Source organism: Chelonoidis abingdonii, chromosome 4 (assembly GCF_003597395.2).
Source record: "Chelonoidis abingdonii isolate Lonesome George chromosome 4, CheloAbing_2.0, whole genome shotgun sequence".
Lineage (NCBI taxonomy): Eukaryota > Metazoa > Chordata > Testudines > Testudinidae > Chelonoidis > Chelonoidis abingdonii.
The window spans coordinates 65817305-65843826 of record NC_133772.1 but is presented as its reverse complement, the minus strand read 5'-3'; the positions used below and the strand labels follow the sequence as shown (position 1 = coordinate 65843826).

At 38.5% G+C, this 26522-nt stretch overlaps 1 protein-coding gene across 1 annotated transcript in view; it reads left to right on the top strand.

Moving 5' to 3' along the window:
• Nucleotides 1–26522, top strand: part of PRMT3 (protein arginine methyltransferase 3) — a 108732-nt gene that overhangs the window by 58161 nt on the left and 24049 nt on the right. Inside the window, exons 12-13 of the mRNA XM_032794571.2 lie at nucleotides 10139–10326; nucleotides 13308–13394. Coding sequence (XP_032650462.1) covers nucleotides 10139–10326; nucleotides 13308–13394 — 275 coding nt within the window. The remainder of the gene's footprint in view (nucleotides 1–10138; nucleotides 10327–13307; nucleotides 13395–26522) is intronic.

The following is a 26522-nucleotide window of genomic DNA, read 5'->3' as shown; positions in this document are numbered from 1 at the left end:
GGTAGAGGACCCGAGGTTGAGGAAGACACATACCACCCATAGGGGTGAGGGGAATTTTTTTTTTTTTTTAATATATATTCATTCCCAGGATGCTAGTTAATTTTTCTGACTGCTTTCAATCCTATTATCAAAATTAATTTTGGGGATTTTTAATATTCCCAATTTTGCTTTTCTAATAGAAAATGGGGCCATTAGGTGGTCGCTTCTTCACAAACTAGTTACATGCACAGTTAAGTGGCTTATTTAAAATTGTGCCTAACTAGGGAAAAGTGCAGGTCAGTTACCAGATGGGCTTTCAGTATTTCAGGAACCCTGGGTCTCTCTTTGAGTGATACCGTATATTATCTTAGATTAAATAAACTTTGAATCTGTTATGTTGTTAGTGCTACAATTGTAGATGGGTAATTGTGGTTATTTATATACTAGTGATGATCCATCACCTGTTCGACAATGTAGTAACAGTTTTTTTGAGAGGCAAGAACCAATGTATTATACAGAGTCAAAAAGGTTTTTAGTGTTGGTGATCTCAGACAGCTGTCCAATATAAAACTAAGCTGCCTATAATGATGATGATTGGTCTATTGCCTCATCAGTACAGAGTCAACAAAATTAAAGGCTTCATAATGGTGTTCTTTTTCTTTACTTGTGAACAATGAAGCATATGGAAGTATTCAGGGAGGTGTTTGAAAGCAGGGGTGGCTTGACAAGCTGGTATAGGGAGAACGGCATGAAAATGATCATGGTGGCGGGAGAGGAGATTAATTGTGTATCAAGACTGTTATAGTTGGTGATGGAGCACAAGTATAGGGATGTGATAAGGGGCTTGGTCTCAGAAGTAGTCCAGGATGTTGTATTGAGGGGGCCTTGAAGAAGAGAAGCCTGCATCTGATTGGAAAGCAAGGGGAAATGAAGGGAGGGGTTCAAGTAAAGGAGAACTGACACGGTTGGAGTGGGCATGGAAATTATGGAAGGCTATTTTTTTGAATGAAATGGAGATGGGTAATGTAGTCTTCAACTTCCCCACTATCCACAAGTTGTAGTAAGGACATAGGAATTAACATATGGATCAGACCTGTGATCAGTCCAATATCCTATGGCTGACGGTGACAAGGATCAGATGTTTCAGAGGACGGTGTAAGAAATTGCATTAAAGAGGTGTGGGATAATCTACCTTGCATTTTAGGTCTCCTCCTACTCCCTTGTTTTCAAAGATTGGCTTAAACCCTGAAGTATGAGGTTTTATCTCTTCCAAATTTGTTAGCCTTGACTATTATAGCACTGGATATTCTTTTTATTCATATGAATGCACAATCTTTTTTTTTAAAATCAATTTTGCTAAGTTTTGGCCTCAGTGATCCATTAATGAAGATGGTCAATGCTTAGGGCATGGGCAAGAGTCTCAGTTGTCTGTACAGAGAGGAAGGTTTGGATATTTGGGTAAGGGGCAGAAGAAGAAATGGACCCTTGAGGGACTCAGCTCTTCCAGTTCATCATTTAGCAGTAAGGCATTCCCTGGGAAATATCCCACTCTCTGACTTCACCACCTCAACCAAGCTTCACAATCATCATCGCTGTGTACAGTATTAAATTGTTTAAAACTTATTGTGTGTGTGTGTGTGTGTGTGTACACTATATATATAGTCTTTTGTCTGGTGAAAAAATTTCCCTGGAACCTAACCCCCACATTTACATTAATTCTTATGGGGAAATTGGATTTGTGTAATAAAGTTTCGCTTAAAGTTGCATTTTTCAGGAACATAACTGCAGAGCTAAGCGAGTAGTTACTGTACTCCATATGCTAAGGCACTTAGACAGGAAATAGGGGTAACTGACTTAAAAGGGGAAAAGAAAGGAGCCGCAAAGATAACAAATAAGAGATGCAAACCAAATTTTGTGTATTAAGTTTGAAAGTGTTGGGATTAATTTTTGGGCGTAAGCCAGAGTACAAGCATTATAGCACTAAATTAGAGAAACGGTGGTGGGAAAATTGGGTCTTAAGGTAAGTAGTTAATATACTTGGCACATATAGAGACTTTCACAGGGACAGAAAGCATTATGAAAAAACCAGGGATTATAAATGTGGCACTGTTTCATGGTTTTTTACACATACATGTTTATCCCAGGGAAGGTGTGCTTTTTCTAGAACAGAAGAGACAGAAGTGGGTTGGATAGAGTAATTTGCACAATTTATGTGGTTTTGATAGTAATAAAATGGGTGCTATGAATAAGTCTTTAAAATATTTCATACTCTTCCTGTGATACTGTTGTCTAGACTATGCATTTCTATACGTTTTATTAATGTAAATTTTTACCTCTCATAGATTTCATTGTGATCTTTTCTATTGCAGCTGTTCACACTGTTTTTTTCATGTTGTACTAACCATGCCTGTATTCAGTTTCACTATGCTGATTTAATGACTGGATTAATGACTTTGTAACAGCACTTACTGCAGTGCACTGTTTGATTGCAATGTGCTATCATGCGATTAGAGGCGCAGCAGTGAAAAAAGGCACTCTTGTGGAGATGTGTGGAATTCAGTTATAAAGCTGAAGATTACACAGGCGAACAGAAAATTAATATTCCTGGGTTAAAGAAATGTAATAATATGTAATGTTGCTCCAGTTTAATTCTTTTCCGATAGTGCACAGAAACTCCATTCAGAATTGAGATCCAATTGTTACGCTTCCCACAGATACCTATTAATAGGTATTCCTTGTCCTGAAATACGTAATGTAGGTATATTAAAGATTTTTGACATTTTGTAATGTAACAGTGGCATTTAGCAATGCTTTTTTCCCCGATTGCTCCAAGCACATCTTAGAACACCAAGAAATCTTTGACCTCCCGTTTAACCTAGCATACTATCAATGTTGAAAAAGGGAGGTGATATGTTGCTCTCCATCCGCACTGCTGGAAGGATTGTTAGAAATCTGAGCCTTCCTCAGTTTCCTCAAGGGACAGAACGTGCTGGTTCAGCAGCAGTGCTAGGAATTCTCTTGTTGTCCTCAGAATGATTCCATATTATTCAACCACTGTCTGTCCAGCTCATTTAGTTAGATTTTAAATAGAATACTTTTTCCTTTAGGCATTGATAATCACTGCTCTTCTGCCAGCTGGTATGGAAGGTGAATAGGATGCCTTTGAGACAGACCAATGTCACCCCATAAATCAGCCAGCAGGTGGGGTTCAGGCACCAAAAGATCCCTACTCTCCATAGCACAAAAAGGTCATTTCTTCAGTACATGTGAGTAGCAGTAGAACTAAAGACACTTCCAAACCCAGACAGCTAAAAGTATAAATCAGTTGTAGGATGAATCTTTCTAGCCAGCCTTCAGCTAGAGGTACAATATTAAGGTCTTGAACTTTGGAACACATTTTATTCTTGGATCTCTAACCACTTTACAAGGTGGATAAGTATTAGGGTCTCTATTTTGTCAAATTCCCTGACTTCGAAAGAGGTTGTGACCTGTCTATAGTTTTTTCAGTAAGTCAGGCTGAACCTGGAATGGATTCTAGATCTCCAGTTTTATGCTTTATCAATTAGATACTAGCTGCCCCAACTTACTTGACTAGCTCCCCAAAATATCTGGGTTGATGTGTGTGACTGGTTCCCCTCGGGGTGCCACCTGGAACTGGGGTACCACTGAGCCTGCCTGACCCACCAGCCTGGGTTCCATTTACACTGTACTGCTGTAACAGGCCCTGAAGTCCTCACCAGCAAACATACAGGTAGGGACACACTCATCTGCAGCTACACACATTTGCTGAGATGAGCTCTGCATGGGAAGGCTCAGCTAAATTCTTAAGGCATGCACACCCCTCTGGAGCATAAACCCAAAATTACACTGTCTTGCACTGCCCAGAGAACTGTACAGCGCAAGCCTGTAAAATTTGCTCAATGTGGAGAGGAATATATATAGCATTCTGCCTCAAGTTATGCTTTCCACACATTAGTTTTAGACAAAAACAAAACAAAAGTTGATAACTACAAAAGATAGATGTTAAGCCATTATAAGTGATAGCAAACGGATCAAAGCAGATTACTTAACAAAACCGCAAACTGAGCTTAACACACTAGATAGGTACAATATGGATAGCAAATTCTCACCCGGAGTGATAAACAGGCTGGCAGATTCTTAAGGCACAAGGTGCGTTGGCTTTTCAGCGTAGATTTTCCAGGTTTTCATACACAGGCTAGAAATCGCTTTAGCCTGGGACCATCACTTCCCCCATTCAGTCTTTATTCCTCGGGTGTTTCCAGGTGTGGTGTTGTACGGAGAGTGAGGTCCTATCATGATGTCATTTTCTCCCTTTTATATTTTCCTTGCTGGAAAGCTCTTCTGCTGTGACCTGGGTCAAAGAGTTCTCATTATGTAGTACTATCTCTGAGAGGTTTCTTTATTATACACAGTTCCTGGGGTAATCCTTGTGCTTGTGTGCATTTCCTCAATAAGCCAATATTGTTTGGCCTTTTTACTGTTATACCTGAAAACCCCCACAAGCAGCCTTTCAACTTTGCAACATGTTTCAGTAACACATACATAGCCAAACTTCATAACTTCACATACGACAATACACATACAGTCCAACGAGATATTAATGTCTAGCAGATCAAGACTTTTAGTCTCATGAGGCATACTTTGTACAAATATCCTAATTACATGACAGTGGTGAATATTGGGATGCGAGGGTGTCTCAGTGTGTATAGAACATGATACCTTTATCTGGGAATGAAAATTTCTTGTTACACAATGCCTATCTGTTCTTTATACATAACTTTCTTTTTTTTGATTAGGCATGTGTTTTCCCGTATATTTGGATGAAATACAAAGTGATTGTGAGTGGGCTAGGTACACAATCTTCATGGGGGGTGGGGAGGAGAGTGTCATGTTTGCTTGTTCATGACTAGATCACATTATTGTTCACTTGGAATTATTTCTATATACCCTGAGGTTTATAGTCTTACCCTTTAATGTCCTGAAATTTGTGAGGCATTACTAAGGGATAAAGGATTTCCCATCTTACTCTGTTCACCACGTGAGCTGTTACCAGTGACAAATGATTTCTGGGCAGTGAGTCGAGAAGGACACAGATGTCAAAGCTATGAATTTGTGAGCTGGCTGCTGAGTGCTTCTGTCCAATCAGCATTTTGTTAATTTCACCTATGAGATGAAATAAGTATTCAATTATAGCCTCAGTCAGAGAAAACTAAATTACAGACATGTCAGGATTGGATGGGAAAATGTTAAGAGTCGGTCAGACAAAGGTGGACTGGAGAGGGTTTAATTTTTAGAAACAAGGAGGAGGATGGGGAGTGAAACTGACCAATATGATTAAAGCCACTTATTTTAAATATTTACAGACCTACTGTCCTATAAATCATGGGATAAATGGGGTGAAAGGAGAGACTTTAACTGATAGATCATCCAAATGACACAAGTTCCTAAGTATCAGAGTCAATGTTTACATCTCTGGCAAAAGCTCTTAGTTTTGTAAAGGACTCAGATACCATGGTGATGAGCATGGTATAAATTCATAGCCACCATTGGATTTGTAATTATTACAGATAATTTTGAAAGTCAAACATCCATTTAGGTCCCTTTATAAGGGTATGTGAAGTCATGTTATCAAATGTAAGAATATAAGTCTTGCGTTGTTGCATAAAATTGTTAAAATCTCATTTGCAGGATAAGATTAAAAACAATTTAAGCATAGCTGTACCTGTTCCTGCTATTTATGGTCTGAACAATATTATACAAAGGCAAATAGTTCTACAAACAGTGGCACGTGTGTTATGGTCCTTTGCCCATGTGTCCTGGCTGTGGCACAGTGTCTTGTTTAACTCTATTTACAGGGCTTGTTAATTCATGTTTTGTTGATAAACTAAAGATTACATTTGGGCACTTAGTGTTTACCCTCCAATTGCTGTTTAGAGCTTACTCTAGTCTAATCAATCAGAAGTTTTGCAGCTGATTTAGGAGTTTGGCACACAGTGGAAGTAATTTTAAAGCAATTGGATGGCAAACCTATATTATTTCAGGCTTAACATACAAGACAAATCATCTCCTGTTGACACAATGGCTCAGAACTATGGACCTGATCATGGTAGTACAGTAACTCCTTACTTAAAGTCATCCTGGTTAATGTTGTCTTGTTGCTGATCAGTTAGAGAACATGCTCGTTTAAAGTTGCGCAATGCTCCCTTATAACGTTGTTTGGCAGCCACCCGCCTTGTCCACTGCTTGCAACAAGAGCAGCCTGTTGCAGCTAGCTGGTGGGGGCTTGGAACCAGGGCGGACCGACAGCCCTCCTATCAGCTCACTGTTCACCTGAGTTCCCTGTGTGGTAGCCGCCCAGCAGGCTATCAGTTGCCAGCAGTTCAGCTGTCCCTCCCGCCCATTGCTATGTACTGCTCGTGTCCTCTGCCTTGGAGCTGTTCCTCAGAGCCTCCTGCTTGCTGTGCAGAGTGGGGGCTAATGTCAGGGTGTCCCCCTGTTCCTGCATCCCGCTTACCCCATCTTCCATAGAGGACACATGAGGGAGCTCAGGAGAGAGGGAGCTTCCTAGCAGCAGCTGCTGTCTCAGCTTGCTGATCTGTTTAATAAATACTTAATAATTGGAGATATACTTATCTCCTAGAACTGGAAGGGACCTCAAAATGCCATTGAGTCCAGCCCCCTGCCTTCACTAGCAGGACCAAGTACTGATTTTTACCCCCTCAAGGATTGAACTCACAACTCTCGGTTTAGCAGGCCAATGCTCAAACCACTGAAGTATCCCTCTCCTTACAAAGGCAATGTACTTAGAGTGGGGTCAGGGACTTAAAGGAGCAATGCACCTCTCTCACACACAAGTTGTGTGTCTCTGTCTCTGTCTGTCCTCCCTCCATTTGTGCTGCCTTGTAGAGTGTGAGGCTACATTAACAACGATGTGTTTAACCCTTGAGGGCTCAGCCAACTGCTTGTTCGTCATTTAGCATTAAGGCATTCCCTGAGAAATATCCCACCCTCTTGACTTTACCACCTCAACCAAGCTTCAGAGTCGTCATTGCTGTGTACCAGTATTAAATTTTGTTTAAAACTTATACTGTGTGTGTCTTGTCTGGTGAAAAAAATTTCCCTGGAACCTAACCTCCCCCCACCATTTACACTAATTCTTATGGGGAAATTGGATTCACTTGACATGGTTTCGCTTAAAGTTGCATTTTTCAGGAACATAACTACAATGTTAAGCAAGGAGTTACTGTATTACATACCTATTGCAGGTTGTCATTTCCTCCCTCATACACTACAATCCTAGTGCCACTTGCTTGCTAGCGTGTCCTTATATACTGTGCCACGCTATTGCGAAGATCTGCAAGATCTGACCAACACACACAATTTTGAGAGTACCATCATAATATTCCCTTCCTCTACTGGCCCTGGACGCGAAATTCCTAATTGTTTTGGAACCCTTCCTGCAAACTTTATTAGCCAATTCATGGAGCAACAGTAACATTCAGGACATTTTGCTTGCTTCGTGAATTAGTTATTACATAGTCTGCATTCTCATTGGGGTGTCCCTTGTGATCCAAGAGGCGGCTTGGAATGCTGGGAGGCAAAAATTAACAAAATGCAGTTTGCAAGGCTCTCTGGCACAGACCAGTAATAGGGGAGCATTGAGAAACTGCAGCCCCTTGTCACTTGCTCCAGGAAACCACTCACAAGCCAGATGCTGGTTTTGTGTGACAGCTGTCAGGTGTGTGGAAAGCAACTGATTTGTTGCAAACAGTACATGTTGGACTGCTGCCCTTTGAGCTCTCATCATGTTGCCTTTTCCTGGTGAGTTAATCAGAGCCCTGTCTTGGAAAAAGTCAATAACTTTGCTTCAGTTTCCTCATCTGTAGAGTGGGCATGATAGTCTTCTGATCAGTGGAGTGTTCTTAATTAAGGCTATTTAAAAGAGCTAGCCAGAAATATGTTAAGACTATTACAACGTGCTTGCTTATTTATGTAGAACTTTTTGCAATTGTCAACGATGATGCTTTCTTACTGAATATTTTGTATGAAAGAGAGTGGCTTTTTTAGCAAAGATGCCTTTCTGTTTGGTTGGTTGGTTAAACTAAGGAGGACTTCCTTTGGAATAAACGTGCTTTTGTTACACAGAAGTACTTTTCAGTTTACTATTGCGCTTCAGTCACCTAATGGATAAGGCATTGGCTTTCTAAGCCAGGGATTGTGGGGTCAAGTCCCATCTGGGGTGACAAATTATTCAGGGGGAGGGATAGCTCTCAGTGGTTTGAGCATTGGCCTACTAAACCCAGGGTTGTGAGTTCAATCCTTGAGGGGGCCACTTAGGGATGTCTGTCTGATGATTGGTCTTGCTTTGAGCAGGGAGTTGGACTAGATGACCTCCTGAAGTCACTTCCAACCCTGAGATTCCATAATCCTACTATTTTCTCTCTTCAGTGTATTAAAAAGAAAAATTATATAATCTTTGTATATTTGTCTTCCTATACATCCCCTGCCTCTCACTGATTCCATCATGCTCATTCTCATAAAGTCAAAATTTCAAGTATTGAAGAAGAATCAATTTTACGGTTAACCAGATGTTGGAAAAGAAAAGAGAAACCTAGTTTGATTTTTATTACCTTTTGCCGCACTTCTCTGTAAAAACATTAAAATGGTAAAGTGCCCTGCAATGTGTTTACTACTTATATTTAGATAAAAAAAAATGTCTGAGTATTTATTAATGATAAATCCTCCAGTAAAGGTTTAACATCTCACTTGTGGCAAGTAGGAAACTTCCCTGTGGGGAGAATCCTAGCCATCTATTCTGCAACAGGTAAGGTGCTATTTTAACTTAATTCCAATGTGAGGATAACCTTCCGGCTGATGGAGTGCTGTTCTCCAGAGACTGCAGACTGTGATATCCAGTGCTACTGCAATTCACAACTTTTCCAGTCAACAACTGAGTGAAATTGCCACAGGACCAGTTTCACTTCTTAGCATATGTGCAGTGTGCTTCAAGTGGCACAAGACCAGGACTCATCATCAGATGCAGTCCACTGGTTGGATCATTGGCTTTTCCAGCTTGGGGCGGGTGCTGGCAGGAAGTGCGATGTGAATGCTGGTCCATGCCCTCCCACAGTGAAACTGGTGAACTGTTAAAGAAGAGTGTCAGTCTGCTGTTTGAAAAAGCAATAAGCAGAGACAGGTGCTGGTCCTATTCGTGGGAAAGGAGCAATCACAAATGGAAGCTGGGGAGTGGTAGAGTCCCAAATGTAGTGTGCATAGGAAAGAGAATCCTTGAAGATAGGAAGAAGGAGGAGAGAACTCCTCCTTTCCAGCAGCCAGAAGGTATTTCTTAAAAATGCCATCAAACATCTATGAGCCAGAAGCTGATATAAAAGACAGACAACGCTGCAGTAGGCATCACTGCAATAGGCATCACGTCATTCTTCCCCTTTCTGGTGGAGGACGTTTCATGAGGGATTTGCCCTTTGACATTGCTAGTAGGCTTTCTTCAGCTTTCCTAAAGGCCTTTGGCTAGTAGCTGCCTGGTAAATTTTCAGGCTTTGGTATACTCACTAATGGGTAGTTTCAGCATAAAAGCTGAAGAATGACCTATGGTCCAAGGCATTCTCCATGGAATGTTTCGCCTCCATATCCTGGCAACATGGCTCAACCATAGAGGTATCTTCTTTTGAGGCATGTTGCCAAGGTAGTGTGGGGCAAACTTCATACAGGCAATGACTTGTTTATACTGCTCGATATACGATCATTGAAATATAAGTACAATATTTATATTCCAACTGATTAATTTTATTATTATGTGGTAACAATCAGAAAATAAGCAATTTTTCAGCAATAGTGTGCTGTGACACTTATGTATTTTTTATGTCTGATTTTGTAAGCAAGTAGTTCCTAAGTGAGGTGTAACTTAGGGGTACGCAAGACACATCAGACTCCTGAAAGGGGTACAGTAGTCAGGAAAGGTTGAGAGCCCCTGGTCTAGCCTATCCATATTCTGTTGCTAAAAGGACTTCAGCCAAGCACTAAAATCAGTTCCTTTTTTTTTGTTGTTCATTTATAAAACTTAAATGAGCATCTGAATTGTCATTCTTTTTTCACCTCTAGTCCTTTCTGTTTGTTACAGTCTATCCAGACATCTGCACCATTAGCCTGGTGGCTATAGGTGATAAGAATAGACAAGCAGATAGACTAGCTTTCTGGGATGATGTGTATGGCTTCAACATGTCCTGCATGAAGAAGGCTGTAATTCCAGAAGTTGTTGTGGAGGTAGTGGATCCAAGCACACTTATATCTGAAGCCAGTGTCGTTAAGGTACTGTACCAAATACCTCTCTAAAATAAAAGCACACTAAAAATGCATTCTTCAGGTTTTTTATTTCCATTCATAAATTCTCAAACAACTATTTTTAATATGGAAAAGATTAATAAAGCATATTTAATCTAGAGAAATCCTGGAACAAATGCAACAAGGTATTTATTTACAGCATTAAAACACTAAGTGCAGATTCTAAAGTCTGTTTAGGAACTTCTGGCTCCTGATATATAAAAGTAATAATCTTAAACTTTTTTTCCTCTAAATCCAGGTCTTTCTTCTGCCCCCCAGAACAGAGGAAATAAACTGGTTATATAATTTTGCAACTATAATTTGCTGCAAATTTCTGACTTTCCTATCAGTTTATATCTTCAGGTTCTCCTGAGAACCAGATTGTGCTGTCTTTTCATAGTGACAGTGCAAAGGAGATGAGTGATTACAAGTAAATAGCTTTCATTGTAAACAGATATTGTGATTCTTATTTCATACTGATGTAACTTCCTAACCTCTTATAACTACATCCTGTAGAACCATTCTGACCCACACATGGGTCATTAGCAGGGTTGGGATCTTTAGATCTGCAGCATGGCTCATCTGTCACTTGAGCTAATGGAATAGCTGGTAGCAATAGAAGGCTGTTCTCTTTTCTAAACCTGCCACAAAAGGGGGATGGAGACACATTTTGCCAGTGAGTTTCACAGTTATTTGTTAGACAGTAGAGGAATATTGAGGCTTGAGGAGTATTGGGTTCAATTTTAGGTTTTCTAGGGGAGTGTTCTCTAGTGGTTTTAGACCCTGCTCTTGTCGTCCTTCCTGTTCCTGACCTTCCCCTTTTTACTGTTTTTAGACCTTCTCTGATCTTGCTTATGTCACCCCAACTCCTGTTCCTGTCCTCACCCTTCTGCATTGCAATGTGGTTGTTTGCTCCTTCTCCTCCTCCTCAGCTGGTGCTGGGAAGGAGGAGGAGGAGGGAAGAGGGGGGCATTGATAGCACAGGAGAGACTATCCCCTCACTCTCAGTTCTTGTGCCTGGCAGCATCTCGCATGAGGAGCTGTGTCAAAAAGGCCAACTTTACCCCTGCAACCTAGGGTGGAGCTTGCTCTGTGAGGATGGTGCAGTTTGGTCAGTGTTAGGAATCTGTGGGGATACAGCATGCTCAGTGCAGACAGACTCTTTGGAGAATTTAGCTACCGAACTCTAGCAAGTCTTTATGTGAGATTTATTCCAAAGTTTATAATTTTGGCATATTTGGGTGAATTTTTACATGGTTAACAGAAGGCATATCCTTGATACAAAGGCCACCCTTCCTGCTCCAAAAGATGGAGGTACTGGTGCTTTTTATTGAAACCATTGAAGCAACGTTTAAGGTGGACAAATCAGACACCTGTTATGGAAAACTTCAGCGTGAGCAGTCTTTTAGGATAAGTCATAACTGAAAACAGGGTCTTTTAATAGGTAGTGTCTTAACTGTAAGTGTTATTCCTTACTCTACCTATAATATAGCACTAACACTATTTCTGTAATATTATTGAACACACTAGTCTTAAAGTTAAATATGTATTTACTGTATCAAATAGTGCAGTAAGCTCTCTTTAATATGTACCTTTAGGGACAATCATTGTCTGAGCTGTATAAGTCAGCCAGGGTATCCATTCATAAAATAGGCCTGTCATCATACAGCTTCAATATAATATGAAAACTTTTTTTTACAGTTTAAATTTATTCTTGTTACATAATTTTTAGTAACAATATCTTTTTAAAATAAATCCATTAATCTTGAGCTCCTTTGTTTCTTAGTGTTCTTTTCACAAGCTGTAGTATAATTAATGAGGGAAGCAAGAATGACATTACAGATAAACAATTTTAATCAGTAACTGTTTCACATAATAAATGGATTTAAAATAACTAGGAAATTATAAAAATGTTCCTATTCATCATAAGATTATTAATGAGGAAATAGTTTAGTACACTTTCCTCAGATTAGCTGTTCATTAATTTTGAGTATTGCCTGTTAGAATTGGGTTCAGAAAAAGTATAAAGGGTGTACAGCATTGAGAAATATTTGAGTATTACATGATCAGCTAAACTATGGAAGAGTATAGGCATTAGAAGTGTACTCTTTTTAAACTCCAGTAAAATGTTCAGTTATCCTTCATTCTTAGCTAAAATGTGCTGGCCGTGCTGCACAAATTTTGAATTTGCTGTAAGCAAGCAAAACAAAAGAATCCGTGCAATGCAAAAATAGTGAGGTATTTTCCGAGCTATGACAAGATTGAATATGTAATGAGGCTCTGTTAATAATGGTACTGAGTTTTCTTACTATTTTTCAAATTTTTAATTCACAGTATGCATACAGCATAGCGGGTAGCTACAACACAGGTTCCCCATTAGGCCAAGTCACTATTCCTCAACTGTAACCTGGAGGACTGTCTTTTCAAGGTTTGGAGAGTAGAAGTCTCCATGGTTAACCATTCTTTTTCTACTGAACCTGCCAACATGGGTGCTAATTAATAAGTTCTTTGAGATATGGGCAAATGTCCATGGAGAGAGAGACTGAAACCAGCAACTCATTCAGCTTAGGCTACTGTTGGCCAAGACATCCAAATGGGTATAGGCTACATCACTACCAGCCTTAACAAGACTTCAGCCAATGGTGAAAGGCTCCGTATTACAACTTTTATTTAGTTTCTTTCTTTATGTTAAGTTTAAATGTTTGGGAACCATTGTTATAGACAAATCTTTGTGGATTGCACAAATATTGCTTAATATATTATAAAAGTTCTGCATTTTTTTGAAAATTCTAATACGTAGCATTGTTTTACTCTTTCTAACTGATGAGTTGAATCAGTAGTGTACTATAAGTGGTCTTTATTTTATTTTATTTTTTTTAAGGGGGGTGTAGTTAAGTTCATCTGAGATGTATTTTTTAATTCTGATTAAACTATTTAATGTCAAAATTGATGTTTCACTTTTTTGATAGCGTATAGACTGTCACACAACATCCATTCCGGATCTTGAGTTTTCATCGGATTTCACCCTAATTATTACTGAGAATACCATGTGTACGGTAAGCCAACTTATTCTTTCTGCATTTGACTAACATTATCCTTGATTGGCAGGCCAGTGCATTCATTGAAGTGCTGATGATAAATGAATGTAAGTATTGCCACTGACAGTTCATCTGTGCATTTACAGAGGTGTGAAACTGGTGCTTCAGATAAATTTAATGCAGAACCCCCAATAATAGTCTGGTTCAGTGGGGCAAGTAAAAGTGGGCATGGTCATTGAAAGCTATTTTTTATTTTGTATCTTTTTTCCATTGCTTCGAACTGTGACTCTCTTCTCTTCCAGCTTAGTCAGAAGAATTTCCTGTTACTATAACTTATATTTCACTAGCATAGAGCTGAGTGGGAAACATTTGTCCCATCCTGTAATATTTTCAAGATTGCAAAATTTTCCTATTCCACATTGGGACAAATCACTTCCCTTACTCCCATCCCCCAGAAAATAGGAGACCCACCCTATCATAACAAATGTCCTGGTTGTTAGGACACTCCCTTCGGATGTGGGATAGTCAGGTTCAAGTCTCTGCTCTGAATCAGGTCAGTATAAATATTAAATTAATTTGTAATGGGCACTTGAACCTGATTAATGCAATAGGGACTTGGCATGGCATTGAGGTATTATTTTTACCATTAAACTTTTATGTAGGGAAACTTTGGCAATGGTTTGAGTCCTGTATTTTGTTCTGAAGGTTGGTTATTGGGTTTTAAGAGTGTTTACAGCCATGAACCAATAAGGCTCTGTTTCCCAACTCTGTCTAGTCCTGGTCCCATTTTTCTTGAAGAGCACGGCCAACAATGTGGATCTTCCTCTGGAGGGAGAAGCGGGCTCTTAAAATAAATAATTTTTAACTGTCGGTAGTTCAAAAAATCAAGGTGAAGACCTTGAATTCAATCGAGTCATTAATTGGGAACCTGTGTTGATTAGCAGCGTGTATTACTGCTGCATGTTAAATCAGCTTGATCTTTTTCGTTATCTGTTCATTTTTGGATATTATATATGGGAATAGTTGAGACTGTCTGTCAGTCAAAAATATATGGCTAAATTGCTATATCTGTAGAGGGAAGGGGGCATTTTTTAGCTGTTGCTATTTGGGTATCCATTATTAGTGGAGTCTGAAAGGGCTACCAAGATTCCATGCATACAGTTTTCATAAGATGATGGGTCAGAGGGAGGTAAAGCATTGGCTTCTTCACTGAAAGCTTTATTACTTTTCACCAGCATTGTGCCTGTTTTGTCTGCATTTAACTTTAAACAATTGCTGATTGCACTCAGGCACTGTTTGTACTACTTTTGTCTGTCATTCTGAGTCAAGAGATATACCTAATTCATTTATTGTGCATCTTAAGAGGCACCTTACAAGGCTGTAGAAAACATGTAATCAGGCTATTTAATATATACACTCCATGTGCAGAATTAAGGTTGTTAAAATTGAATTTCCAATCTCTTGAAGCTTATCACGTCAACCGTAATGTTTTCTTATAGTTTATTTAATCATTTGCTATGGTAGCACCCAAAGGCATTAGTGAGGGCCATTGCCCTTGTGCTAGGTACTTTCAGTAGAAACATATCTGTGGGTTTGTGTTCACAGCAAGTTAAGTGAGCTGCAAGCCAGCATGTGAATCTACAGCACAGTATCTTGCCATGTGGACCTGCTGTGGCGCACTAACAGTTCCGTAACTGCCGTAGAGCACTTTGCCATACTGTTGGGATGATGTACGTCAAAGCACACTATGGAGCTTCTACTCGGCCATAGCATGGGCCACATGACGAGTTAGTGCATGGCAAGCTAATGAGCTGTAGATTCACTTGGTGGCTTGCTACACACTAAACTTGCTGTGTAGACAAGCCCTCTTTAAAACATGTTCAGAAGTACAATGCAAAACTATAGCTCAAGTATACAGGCATAGCCATCTGTCACATGCTCTGTGCATGTGAGTGGAATTGTTTTTAATGCCTACTTTTCTTATTTAAATGTGTATTTCAAATGCAGCCTTGCAAAATAATCATCAAAAGGTTCAAATTCAAGCACAAAATCTACCAGACTACCTATTACCGTAATGGAGACAGTAGTGAGGGGAAAATATCTAGTGAAATTTTACTTGAAATTACCCTGGGAAAGCAGATACACATTAAGAAAACTTTACAAAAATTGTGTGCAACTGTTTGTTAAATGTATACCATTAAAAATAAGTAAGAAAGTGAATTGCTGCAGTGATGTTACATTTTGAATTTCCTGTCTTCTGTGTATCTGATTTCTCAATTAAAATTGCATTTTTGTGCTTTTTTTCCAATTAATATATATTATAAAGCATTCTTTTGTATCACTTTATGAATGTCCATATCAAATTTGATTGAGAAGTTTGAAATTAGAGAGGATTTGCCTAACAAAAGGGTGATCTTTATTAATGGACTGTTGTAATAGGTGCTGAAAGCACAGTCCTGGAGCGTGCTGTGCGTCTTAAACTCAAATTGATTTTGGTGGGAGTTGTAGATGCCTGCTATCTTGCAGCAAGTGCTCAGTACATCACAGAATAGAGGACAGAGAGAGGCAAAAATTAGTGCATAAACAGTAATATGAAGGGACAGCAGCCTAGTGTACATGTTAAATTCCATTGCTTTTTTATATTGATTCAAGAAAATAATATGCATTTCGTCTGACATATGCAGTCACAAAAGGATACGTATAGCCATATAATAAATACAGAATTAAAAAACTCATGTTAATGTAATGGTAAAATCGAGAAATTTAGCTACACTAGTCAGGAAATCTTAAAATCTAGCCACTTCCTAGCACTTCTTGTATCTCCCAATAATGCTATTGGCTCTGTGTGTCAAGAGGGGTAAAAATATGCATTGTTGGGTGTTTCTCCATGTTTTTTGTAAATTGAAATGTTGTGGTTTTAACATTGTGTTCTCTTGTTCATTGAATGTGTGTCAAGCAAAGTGAAATGTGCAAATTCTCAGTGCAATTCTGTTATATGCATAAACATTTCATAATAAAATGTTAAATATTGCCTAATAAAAAAAATAGAAGACATTTTATTTTTTAACTGTGACAAAATGAATTCTTGACCTTGTGACCTAAAAAAATGCTAGTGTAGGGTGACACTGATTTCTTTGGCCTTCTTGGAATAATTATGATCAGTTAGAGAACTCCACATGGTCCTAGTCATCCTGTATTGTTTAATAGAGCAAAACAGGATATTGGTTAAAGTATCACTTTCCTCTAATACTGGACCTTTACCAAATCGCCTTCTATTGTTGTGCAACTCTTTTAAGGTAATGTCGATTAGATGTTGTTTTAAGTTTGGAAGCTTTGTGAGCGCTAGTGGTTTGTTTCTGGAATTTTCTGATTAACATAGGTCTTAAAAAAAACAAGTAGAATTCTCTCAAGTATTTTGCACTTAATCATGTCGGATTATTGACATTTTATGAGTAGAATTTCCACTCCTTTTATGATGGAGTGTGGAGGTTTAGTTAGAGGCTGACTAGTCCATCTGTCATATCAGGCTGCCTAACCTTGCAGTAAATGAACAATAAAAGTCCATTATTTGTATTGAGAATTTTTGAGGTACAGTTTTGTGCTTTGAAAACAGCATTACAAGGCTTGCCTTGAATGCATCAGCTTCTACTTTTTTAATATGCTGTTTTATATTTTACACTCTAGGAAGAATATCTAAAAGCTTTTTTTGTACCTGACAAAAGTTCTGATGAAAGAAAATGATGTATGTATCTGCTCTGACTTCCTTGTTTTTAACATAAAAATGACACTGTACTTTGTTGTATGCAGTGGTGTTATAACTGTGTCGGTCCAAGGATATTAGGGAAACAAGGTGGGTGAGGTAATATCTTTTATTGGATCAACTTCTGTTGGTGAGAGAGACAAGCTTTTGAACTTACACAGAACTCAGCTTCCCAGACCTGAAGAATTCTCAGTGTCACAGCTAAATACTAGATGGAAGAAATTGTTTAGCATAAGTAGATAACACATATTTCAAAGGACTATGCAAGGTGAGGTGGCCTGTTAACAGGTCTCCTGTTATAGGGTGAAAAGGAGGGGAAGGGGAAGTAGTTGTGGGTGGAGTGTTAATGGGTTGTAGATTATTGTAATAAGCCATAAATCCAGTGGGTCTATTCAGACCATGATTTTTAGTGTCTGGCAAAGTTATGACTGTGCCATGGTACAATCTAGATTAGTGAGTAGCTGTGCCACCTCTGCCTTTTAGCCTGGAGTGCCCTTTCCACTGTTTTGCTCTTGTAGCCTCCCGTCAGGACTGTTCATAAAAAGCCTACATGTAAATTACTCCCAGCTGTGTCCAAGTGCACTTATAGCCTGCCAGTCACACCTAAGCTCTCACTAGCCTGAATTACATTCAAGGGGTCCCCAAAACACATGTTTTAGTAACATCGTACAGTGGAATCTTGTAACTTTACTGTGCCGGGTTTGGTCACAGAGACTCCCTCAAGACTGTCACTAGATGTGTTGGGATGCCACTGAGGACGAACCACCCTGCCAGAGAAGGCTTTCCTCCACTCCCATCTTGCTGAGCTGGACACACCAGTTGGCTACAGCACAGACCAAGAGGTTGGGCCAAAACCCGCTACAGTTTACAGAAACTAAGATTCACTTACCCCAGGGGCTTCTCAGTTAACAGAGACTTTCCCATAACCCAGTATTCAATCTTTCTGGGAGCCTAAACCTCAAATGAATCTGTTTTATTCTGTATAGCGTATACTCGGTAAACTCATAAATTGTCCACTCTCCATAACACAGAGAGAGAGATGCATAGCTGTTTGCTCCTCCAGGTATTAATTACTTACTCTGGGTTAATTAATAAGCAAAAGTGATTTTTATTAAGTATAAAAAGTAGGATTTAAGTGGTTCCAAGAAATAACAGATACAACAAAGTAAGTTACCAAGCAAAATAAAACAAAACACGCAAGTCTAAGGCTAATACAGGAAACTGAATACAGGTAAATCTCACCCTCAGAGATGTCCCAATAACCTTCTTTCACAGACTAGACTCCTTCCTAGTCTGAGCCCAGTCCTTTTCAGACCAACGTTGTGGTTTATGGTCCGGGTCCAGCAATCGCTCACACTCCTGTACCAGTTTCTTTCAGGCATCTCTTTAGGATGGAGAGGCCATCTCTTGAGCCAGCTGAAGACAAAATGGAGAGGCTTCTAGGGACTTTTATATTCTCTTTTGTGGGCAGAAATCCCTTTGTTCTTCTATGCAAAATCACAGCAACAAGATGGGATTTTGTAGTCACCTGATCAAGTCACATGTCTATGAATGATTAAGCTTTTTGCAGGTCGATGCCATTGTTTACATGTTAGTTTGAACATTCCCAGAAAAGCTCAGATGTGGATTGGCATCTCCCAAAGTCCATTGCCAGTTAAATATTTCTTGATTGGGCATTTACTCAAAATAGTCCTTTCTCAAGAAGGTGACCAAATGTTTCACTGATGCTACTTAAAACCAAACACATTGAGATACAAGTACATAGCCAATATTCATAACTTAAAATACAAAAATGATACACACATACAGACAGCATAATCATAACCAGCAAATTACAACCTTTCCATAGACACCTTCCTTAACCTCTTTTGTACAAGATTTGGTGCAACTGTTGGACCTTGGTTGAATCAATGATCTGTATTGTCACAGTTCATGTCAATAATGTCACATGTACATACAATGTTGCTACACATATTTTACCAGAACAATAAAGACCAGCAAATTGAGTTCTCAAATGATCCCTCAAAAGGCATATTTTGTACAAAGATTATTACAATAGTGTGCAAAGGTTGAATACAGGGGTACAGTCTATCACAATGGCTTATTTTTTGAAAGTGTTCTGCAGGTTTCCTTTGGGGATGAGGACTGATAGCCCAGATACAGAGAGATCGCTTTGTGAAGAGTGTTCTCCCACAGATGAGGAGGTGGTTGTCTTTTTTTTCATTTTCCTGTGTGTGTTCATTCACGAGCATAGTGATTGTCTGGTTTCTCACACACAGCTGCTATTGGGGCACTTGTACCTCACTCTGTGGACTACCACATGCTGATATAGGCATGTGTTGGACCATGGATCTTGAAAAATGTGTGTGGGGGGGGGGATTGATCATTGTGGCAGAGGAGATGTCTGCTGATTTTGCATCTGTTATCCTCATAGGTTTCTGTGTTACTTTGAGGTACTGTGTCCTAGTCTGTGAGGGGCTTGCTGCTGATCTTGGAGATATTAGGATATAGTTTGTAGTCCAGAAGTGGCAGTTCTGATAGAAATCTTTCCTGGATGGGGTCCCCATTGCATATGATTGTAGGTGTTTGATACTCTGTATTGGTTCCAGTATGCGGTGGTAGGTGACAACTGGGAGTGTGCAGTTGGAGGGGGTTTTATTTCTGTATTGAAGCAGGTTCTCTTTGGGTATTTTGGTGGCCCATTCCCCAGTTTATTTATTAATTAAATAAATATGATAAATTCATGCTGAAGCCTCTATCGTAAACTTGGCATCAAAGGCTGAGTTTCTATATAAAGAGAATTACGGGGTGGGGAATCTAACTTTTGAGGTCACGCTTTATCAGTATAGCACAATAGGCCAGCCTAAGTATCCTAAGAGACATGGGGCAGATCTAGACTTGAAATTTTCAGTGGTGTAGCTGCATGCTGTAGCGCGTCTGGTGAAGATGTTCTAAAGCAATGAGAGAAAGCTCTCCCATTGGCTTAACTCCACCTTCGTGAACGGCTGTAGCTATGTTGACAGGAGAAGCTCTCCCACCAACATAGTTCTGTCTACAGTGGCACTTAAGTCAGTATAGCTCCATTGCCCAGATGAGTGGATTATTCACACCCCTGAGTGACATAGTTATACCGAAGTTATTTTGAAGTGTAGACTAGGAATTTAAGATCCAGTGTCTTTTAAATTAGGCATATTTGAAAATTTTTCTCAGGCTGACCTTAAATATCAGTTTAATTTGCTGACTGCAGTTAATCCGTCTGTTATAATAAATCATTTAGTTATAAATGGGAAACATGTTATAAGAGAAGTTTATCCAAAACATTTTAAGTTGTTTTGTTTAATTTAAAACAAATTTTATAGGCTGTTTTGTGTTTAATTAAATTCCACTTACCATCCTAATGCAGCTTGACACAAATCATGAGCAAGAAGTTAATTATCTAGTAAATATATCAATGTATCATTCACCATTCTCTAACATACTAAAAATGTACAGTTTTTATAAGAATCTGAAAATATTAAGCTATATAGTTGCTTAAATAAATCTGGCTTCCTAGGTAGCACAAAATATACCAAATCTATTGTAAAGACTCTATTTAGTTGTAAATCAACATATTTTAGTGATATATCAGCCAATGAGAATGTGCCTTTCTTGAGAAAATTAACTGGAAGTACAAATAGATAAGTTGATTAAAATTGCTGATTTAAATCACAGCTTTCCACTTGATGATTTTTAAATCAGTCTACGTTGCCTTTAGTTGATTGGTATGTCAATCGAAATATCATCAGTCTTGCACTTCCTCCACTGCAAGTGTTACTGAAGTCTGATTTCAGGTGTATTCTAGAGGATCCATCCTTCCTTCTAGAAGTTACCATTTTACTGACAGTCCCTTGCTCCCAAGAGCCCAGCACTTCATTAATTTTTATCAGCAAAACTGGCACATGAGTGTTTATTTTATGAGTATTTTATAAAAGCAACTAAATGCAGTACATGTGGATATTTTGTATTAAATGTAATGGAGCTGACAGAGCCATGAGAGAAACACTGAAGATGGGCAGTGGGGACAGTGAGCTGTGAACACAAAACTGAAATAGATGCTGGAAAAGTAACACAGTATTAAATGCAACATTGCTGAAACTATGATTAACTTCATTTATTTGGCGGATAGGGGGAGGGCACTTAAACTATTACATAGGTGGAGAAGATTTCAATAACATTAAAATTATAAGGTGGAAATAAAAAGTTACTAAGAGATTTCACATCGTTAAGTAATGCAGATTAATGAAGAGATTTAGGGAATGTGTCAACTGCAATTAAATACCTGTGTTAGCTGACTTGAGCTCCTGGGACTCAAGCTGCAGAGCTATAAAACTGCAATGTAGCTGTCGAGGCTTAGGTTAGAGCCTGGGGTTGGGGATCCTCCCCGTCTAAAGCTAGGGTTAGTAGAACTCAAGTTAGCAAACCCTGGATTTGTTAATCTAGGGCTTGAGCGTCTACATTCATTTGTAACCACATGTTAGGAATTGTTGAACCCAGAGTCCCAACCTGGGGCTACAGCATCAACACTGAGTTATGTAGGTCTGAATCCAACCATCCATATCCCAGGCTTCCTAGCGTCCTCTCAAAATGTGGCCACTTTAGCTTTTTGTTCGTGGTGCGGTGTGGGAAAACTTGACAGTCCAGAGTACAAAGAAAGTCAGCCCACAAGACTGTGGAATACTTTTGACAGACTCCCAGAGCATGCGTTCAGTGGGGCTGCATCTACACTGCAAAGCAATAGGGCAGGGGTCGGCAGCTTTTCAGACGTGGTGTGCCGAGCCTTCATTTATTCACTCTAATTTAAGGTTTCTCATGCCAGTAATATATTTTAACATTTTTAGAAGGTCTCTTTCTATAAACTATTGTTGTATTAAAGTAAATAAGGTTTTTAAAATGTTTAAGAAGCTTCATTTAAAATTAAATTAAAATGCAGAGTCCCCCGGACCGGTGGCCAGGACCCCAGCAGTGTGAGTGCCACTGAAAATCAGCTCACGTGCTGCCTTTGGCACGCATGCCATAGGTTGCCTACCCCTGCAATAGGTCTTGAATGCTAGGTTCCAACTTTGACTCAGGCTTGGACCGTCCATCCTCACGGGGTCCTGGGACTCTGAGTCTGAGCCTTGGGTTAGCATGATTTATGTGGAGATGGAAGCGAAGGTAGGTTTGAGCTTGAGTTTGAACTCTGGGCTTACAATGCAGTGTAGACATACCCTTACTGTCACCCTGTTTAATGTGCCTCTGCAGTGTTTATGAATCAGCACTTCTCCAACTGATCCTGTGACTTTTTTATATATATTTATCCTATAATATCCATGAAAAAGAACTGACTTGGTTTCTTTAAATAGTCATGTTTCTTAATATAATTCTTCAATTGTTTGAACAATTAAACACAATTTTGCAGAGTTTTTTTGGGAATGTTTTCATTTGACTTTTGAAATACGTGAAGGTTAAGTGTAATTAAGTGTTTAAAATTGACTATAAGCTTATTATTTAATATTAGATATATCTAGATCTTCATCTTCAAAGCTCTTTGAAAGCATAAATTTTCAAGCCTCTGCTGTGGCACAGTTTTCTCTTTCCATCATTTCCTGCAGTTAAATCTCTTATAGGATTAAGCTTCTCCTTTCTTGGCATCACCTTGATTTTAAATTCTGCTCAGAACCTCAGAAAATTCTTTGAGAGCACGAAAGAGTGTCAAACTGATCATAATGAATCAGTTCTAAGAGCAAATTGACATATTTTCAACCTCACAAAATTAATCTGCTTAAAAAAAACCCGAATTATCTTTAAAAGCACATCTTTCCTGTTAGAGAACTAAGTTTGTCATTGCAGATTTCAATGAAACATCTGGCTGAAATCAGTCAATAGATTCTGTTAGGAAAATATGCCATTAATTGTATTTGAAAGTTCAGTGTTTGCTATTAATTGTATACTAGTTTTGAGATTAAAATACAGTGGTTTATTACTCTCAAAGATCAATTGATGAACTTCCTCTTTTGTCTGAATGGTTCCTCCCGTGATCCTATCAAGGTTGTTTTGTTTTTTTCCTAGCTGAATGGTAATATCCCCTGGGAGAAAAATGGCAGTGTCTGTTCATTTCTCCCAGGAGAAGTTGTCAAAGAGCAGGATATGCATTTTTGTTGAAAGGGGATGGACAACGGTAAAATGAATAAGATGATATTATTGATATACTAAAATCTCAGTAAATAAAATACAAATTCAGTTAATTTTGATTAAAGTAATTTTAATTGAAGGATAGTTGTATTTATAAAAAATTTAGAATTTTGAGCAATGTCAGTTTCGGCACTTGAGAACTCATTTGCCAGTTACAATAAGAGGTATTTGAACCATAATCATAGTATTGAATATTTTCAGACTCAGGTTGGAAACCAAAGCCTTCTGTAGTGTGTATCAAACACATTCTAGAATACACTTTCTTTGTTTTAAATTTAGTAACTTATGCATTGCTATAGCATGCTATTAAAAATGACTTATATTCATAATCAATTTGTGCCAAGAAGACTATGCAATAGGGAATCTCAAGGTTCTGTATTCTTTTTTACAGAAATAGTTTTTAAAATAGCTGTTGTATTTCTGAGACACGGATGTGTAGTAACTTTCTCTGCTGCATGGATTACAAGCATTCCATCTCCATGCTTGGATAAACTCCATCAAAAGCACATTATCCCCCTACTTCTGTGGCCAGCTGCCTAATTGTATCTGCTATAGCCACACGCTGTTGGAACATGATACCAGCGATGAGCAAAATGATAAATTACTCCCTGCAGGTGATAGTGATGATGATAATTTTTAATTTCCTTGTTCCTTAACTGAATTGGTAAGGTTGTCTTTACCACTTCTCAAGGGGGTCTCAAGCAGTCTTATTTGTTTAGATCAGATTAGATTCTGTATGTTTACAAAGCAATTTCCTTTACAGGAAGACTTTTCAGAATAATTTTGAATCAAAATCTAATTGTTTTCATTTCAGCTCATTAGTCATAAAATAAGACTAAGTGTAAATGTAAGAACTATGCATTGGGTATTTAATTGCTGCAACATATGCCATGTGTTAGCTTTTTTGTATCTTAATATTTTTGGTGACTTTACATTTTACATGCATTATTTGAGTGAAAATTGCCTACTCTCCCTATGGCAATTCATTAAAATATCTGTAGTTTGTGACAAATATTTGTTCTTGTAATTTGTGCTGGAAGGGTATAGATTATGATCTCTTTCTGAAGGTGCATCTCCAAATTGAGCCGTGTTTAGGATGCTAATACCTGTTTTTATAAATACAGGCTATTTACATATTTAGAACTATCCTGGCTATGTTGCGTTGCAGTGATCGTATTCTGTGCATAAATTAGCTATTTTGTTTATAGATCGGCTATCACATTTACCATTTGAGGAGGTTTCACTTTTACTTTCCTATAGCTGGTTGAAATGATGCTGACTGCTGTGGAATGCTGTTTTGGCAGTCTAAGTAATAGAAGTCAGTTATGAATATTACTTTGCTTCTTAATTAACCTATCTGCTTTAGCTTTGAGATGGCTTTAATCTTTTTTGTAGCATTTGTTTCTCCTGACAAGATATTTATAGAGAACAAGAAGAAGAACAATCTTGCTGCTGTGTTTCTTAACCTATAGAATCCTTCCAAAGCTCATGGCAGGCTACAGTTTATTACCAATCTAGAAGTCATTGTTTTCAGTTTCCTAGAGCGTGTTGTTCAGAGACTAATACTTGAATGCCTCTTCCAGAGAAATGTTAAGATTCATGGTGATTAGTCCTCAAGGGAACTATAAATGGGCTGTCAAAGATGAAGTAATGAGGTAGTGAAATTGCAGCAGAAGAAATTAGCTAGAAATACTGGACAAAAGTGTGGAGAACTGTTACTGTTTGATTACCTCAGCTTTTTCCCAACCTTGTTAGATAGTCAGTCAATTCAGAGACTAACTGTAAACAGGTGAACACTGTTTGTTTTTAAAACAAAGAGCTAGAAAATGAATAGTAAACAATGATTTGTGGATTACTATATTTATCATCTTTGGCACAAATTCTGCTTCTGCTGCCATAAAGGCTCCCCTCCCCTGGCAGCAGCTCTGTTGAAGACTGACCCTGTGGCAACCTGAATGGGGGGATTGAGTATGAGTGGGAAGGACAGTCAGAAGATCTGCTGGTTCTCCGGTGTCCAGCAGTTGCTGTTTTAGTTATTGGACTGAGCCTCTGAAGTAGCTCTGCCAGCTTGCCAAGATGATGTGTCCATTACACTTATCCTTTCTGCACATCTGCCCAATGCTTAGCTACTTCATGTTGGCACTGAGCAGAGAATTGGGGCATTAATAGTTTTCATGTAAAATCTGCTTAGTGACAAGTGCGCCCCCTATCTACCAACACTAGAGACTCAACATGGGATCAGAGACTTATTTCTGTCATCCAGGTAGCTTTCCATCAAAGTCAGTAGGAACTGCACACAACTTGGCCCTCTGTCAGGAAAATGGAGCAGGTTTGATTTGGAAATAGACTGTAAAGAGAGAGTTGAATTCGAAAGTGCCAGTTTTACATGTCCAATCTCCTGTATGTAACCACACTTTATTGATACAAATACTGCAGATGAGAATCCTAACCTACGTCTCTAATCCTCTTGTGTTTTTCAGATATCTGGCACATAAGGTTAAATAACATTGCTGCTGTGGGTTACAGAATCTGTCAACTCCTTCTAGTGACTGATAACTTCTAGATGAAAATTATATACATAAAATTAGGATAATGTTGGTTTGTTTCTCATAGCTGTTTTGGGGACAATGCCTAATTCTGATTTGGTGTATGTTGAATGAAGTCATTCTTTTACCTGCTAATAAGATGGGGAAATGCTTTGGGAAACTTAGATAATTACACTGATTTATTTGTGACGGTAATTCTCAGCAAAACACAACAGGCCTTCAGTATTTGTTACAGCACAGAAAGTTGTATGTTTTGAGGGAGAGAGGTCTTTTTCAAAATCTCAACCTTCCCTGTACCTCTTAAAAAGCTGTATGTGGGGAAATCTGAGGAAAACGTGTGGACACACACTTTTTTTTTTTAAAGTTCTTAGAAATTTATTGTGGGAGGGAAAATCATTCTGGAAAGAGCCTGAGAAAATGAGTATTATGTTTTATTTTTTATAAACAAGAAAATTTGGCATATATGCTACTAAGGTTGGAACAATGCTTTTTGGTTTTAAAACTTAATTTTAATTGTTCCATCACCATTCATAAGGAGGATTTTGATCTTTGCAAGTTTGTACTTAATTGTTTTGAAGGGTTGCCTAAAATATTTAAACATTTAGCAACGAATATTCTATCAAGTAAATA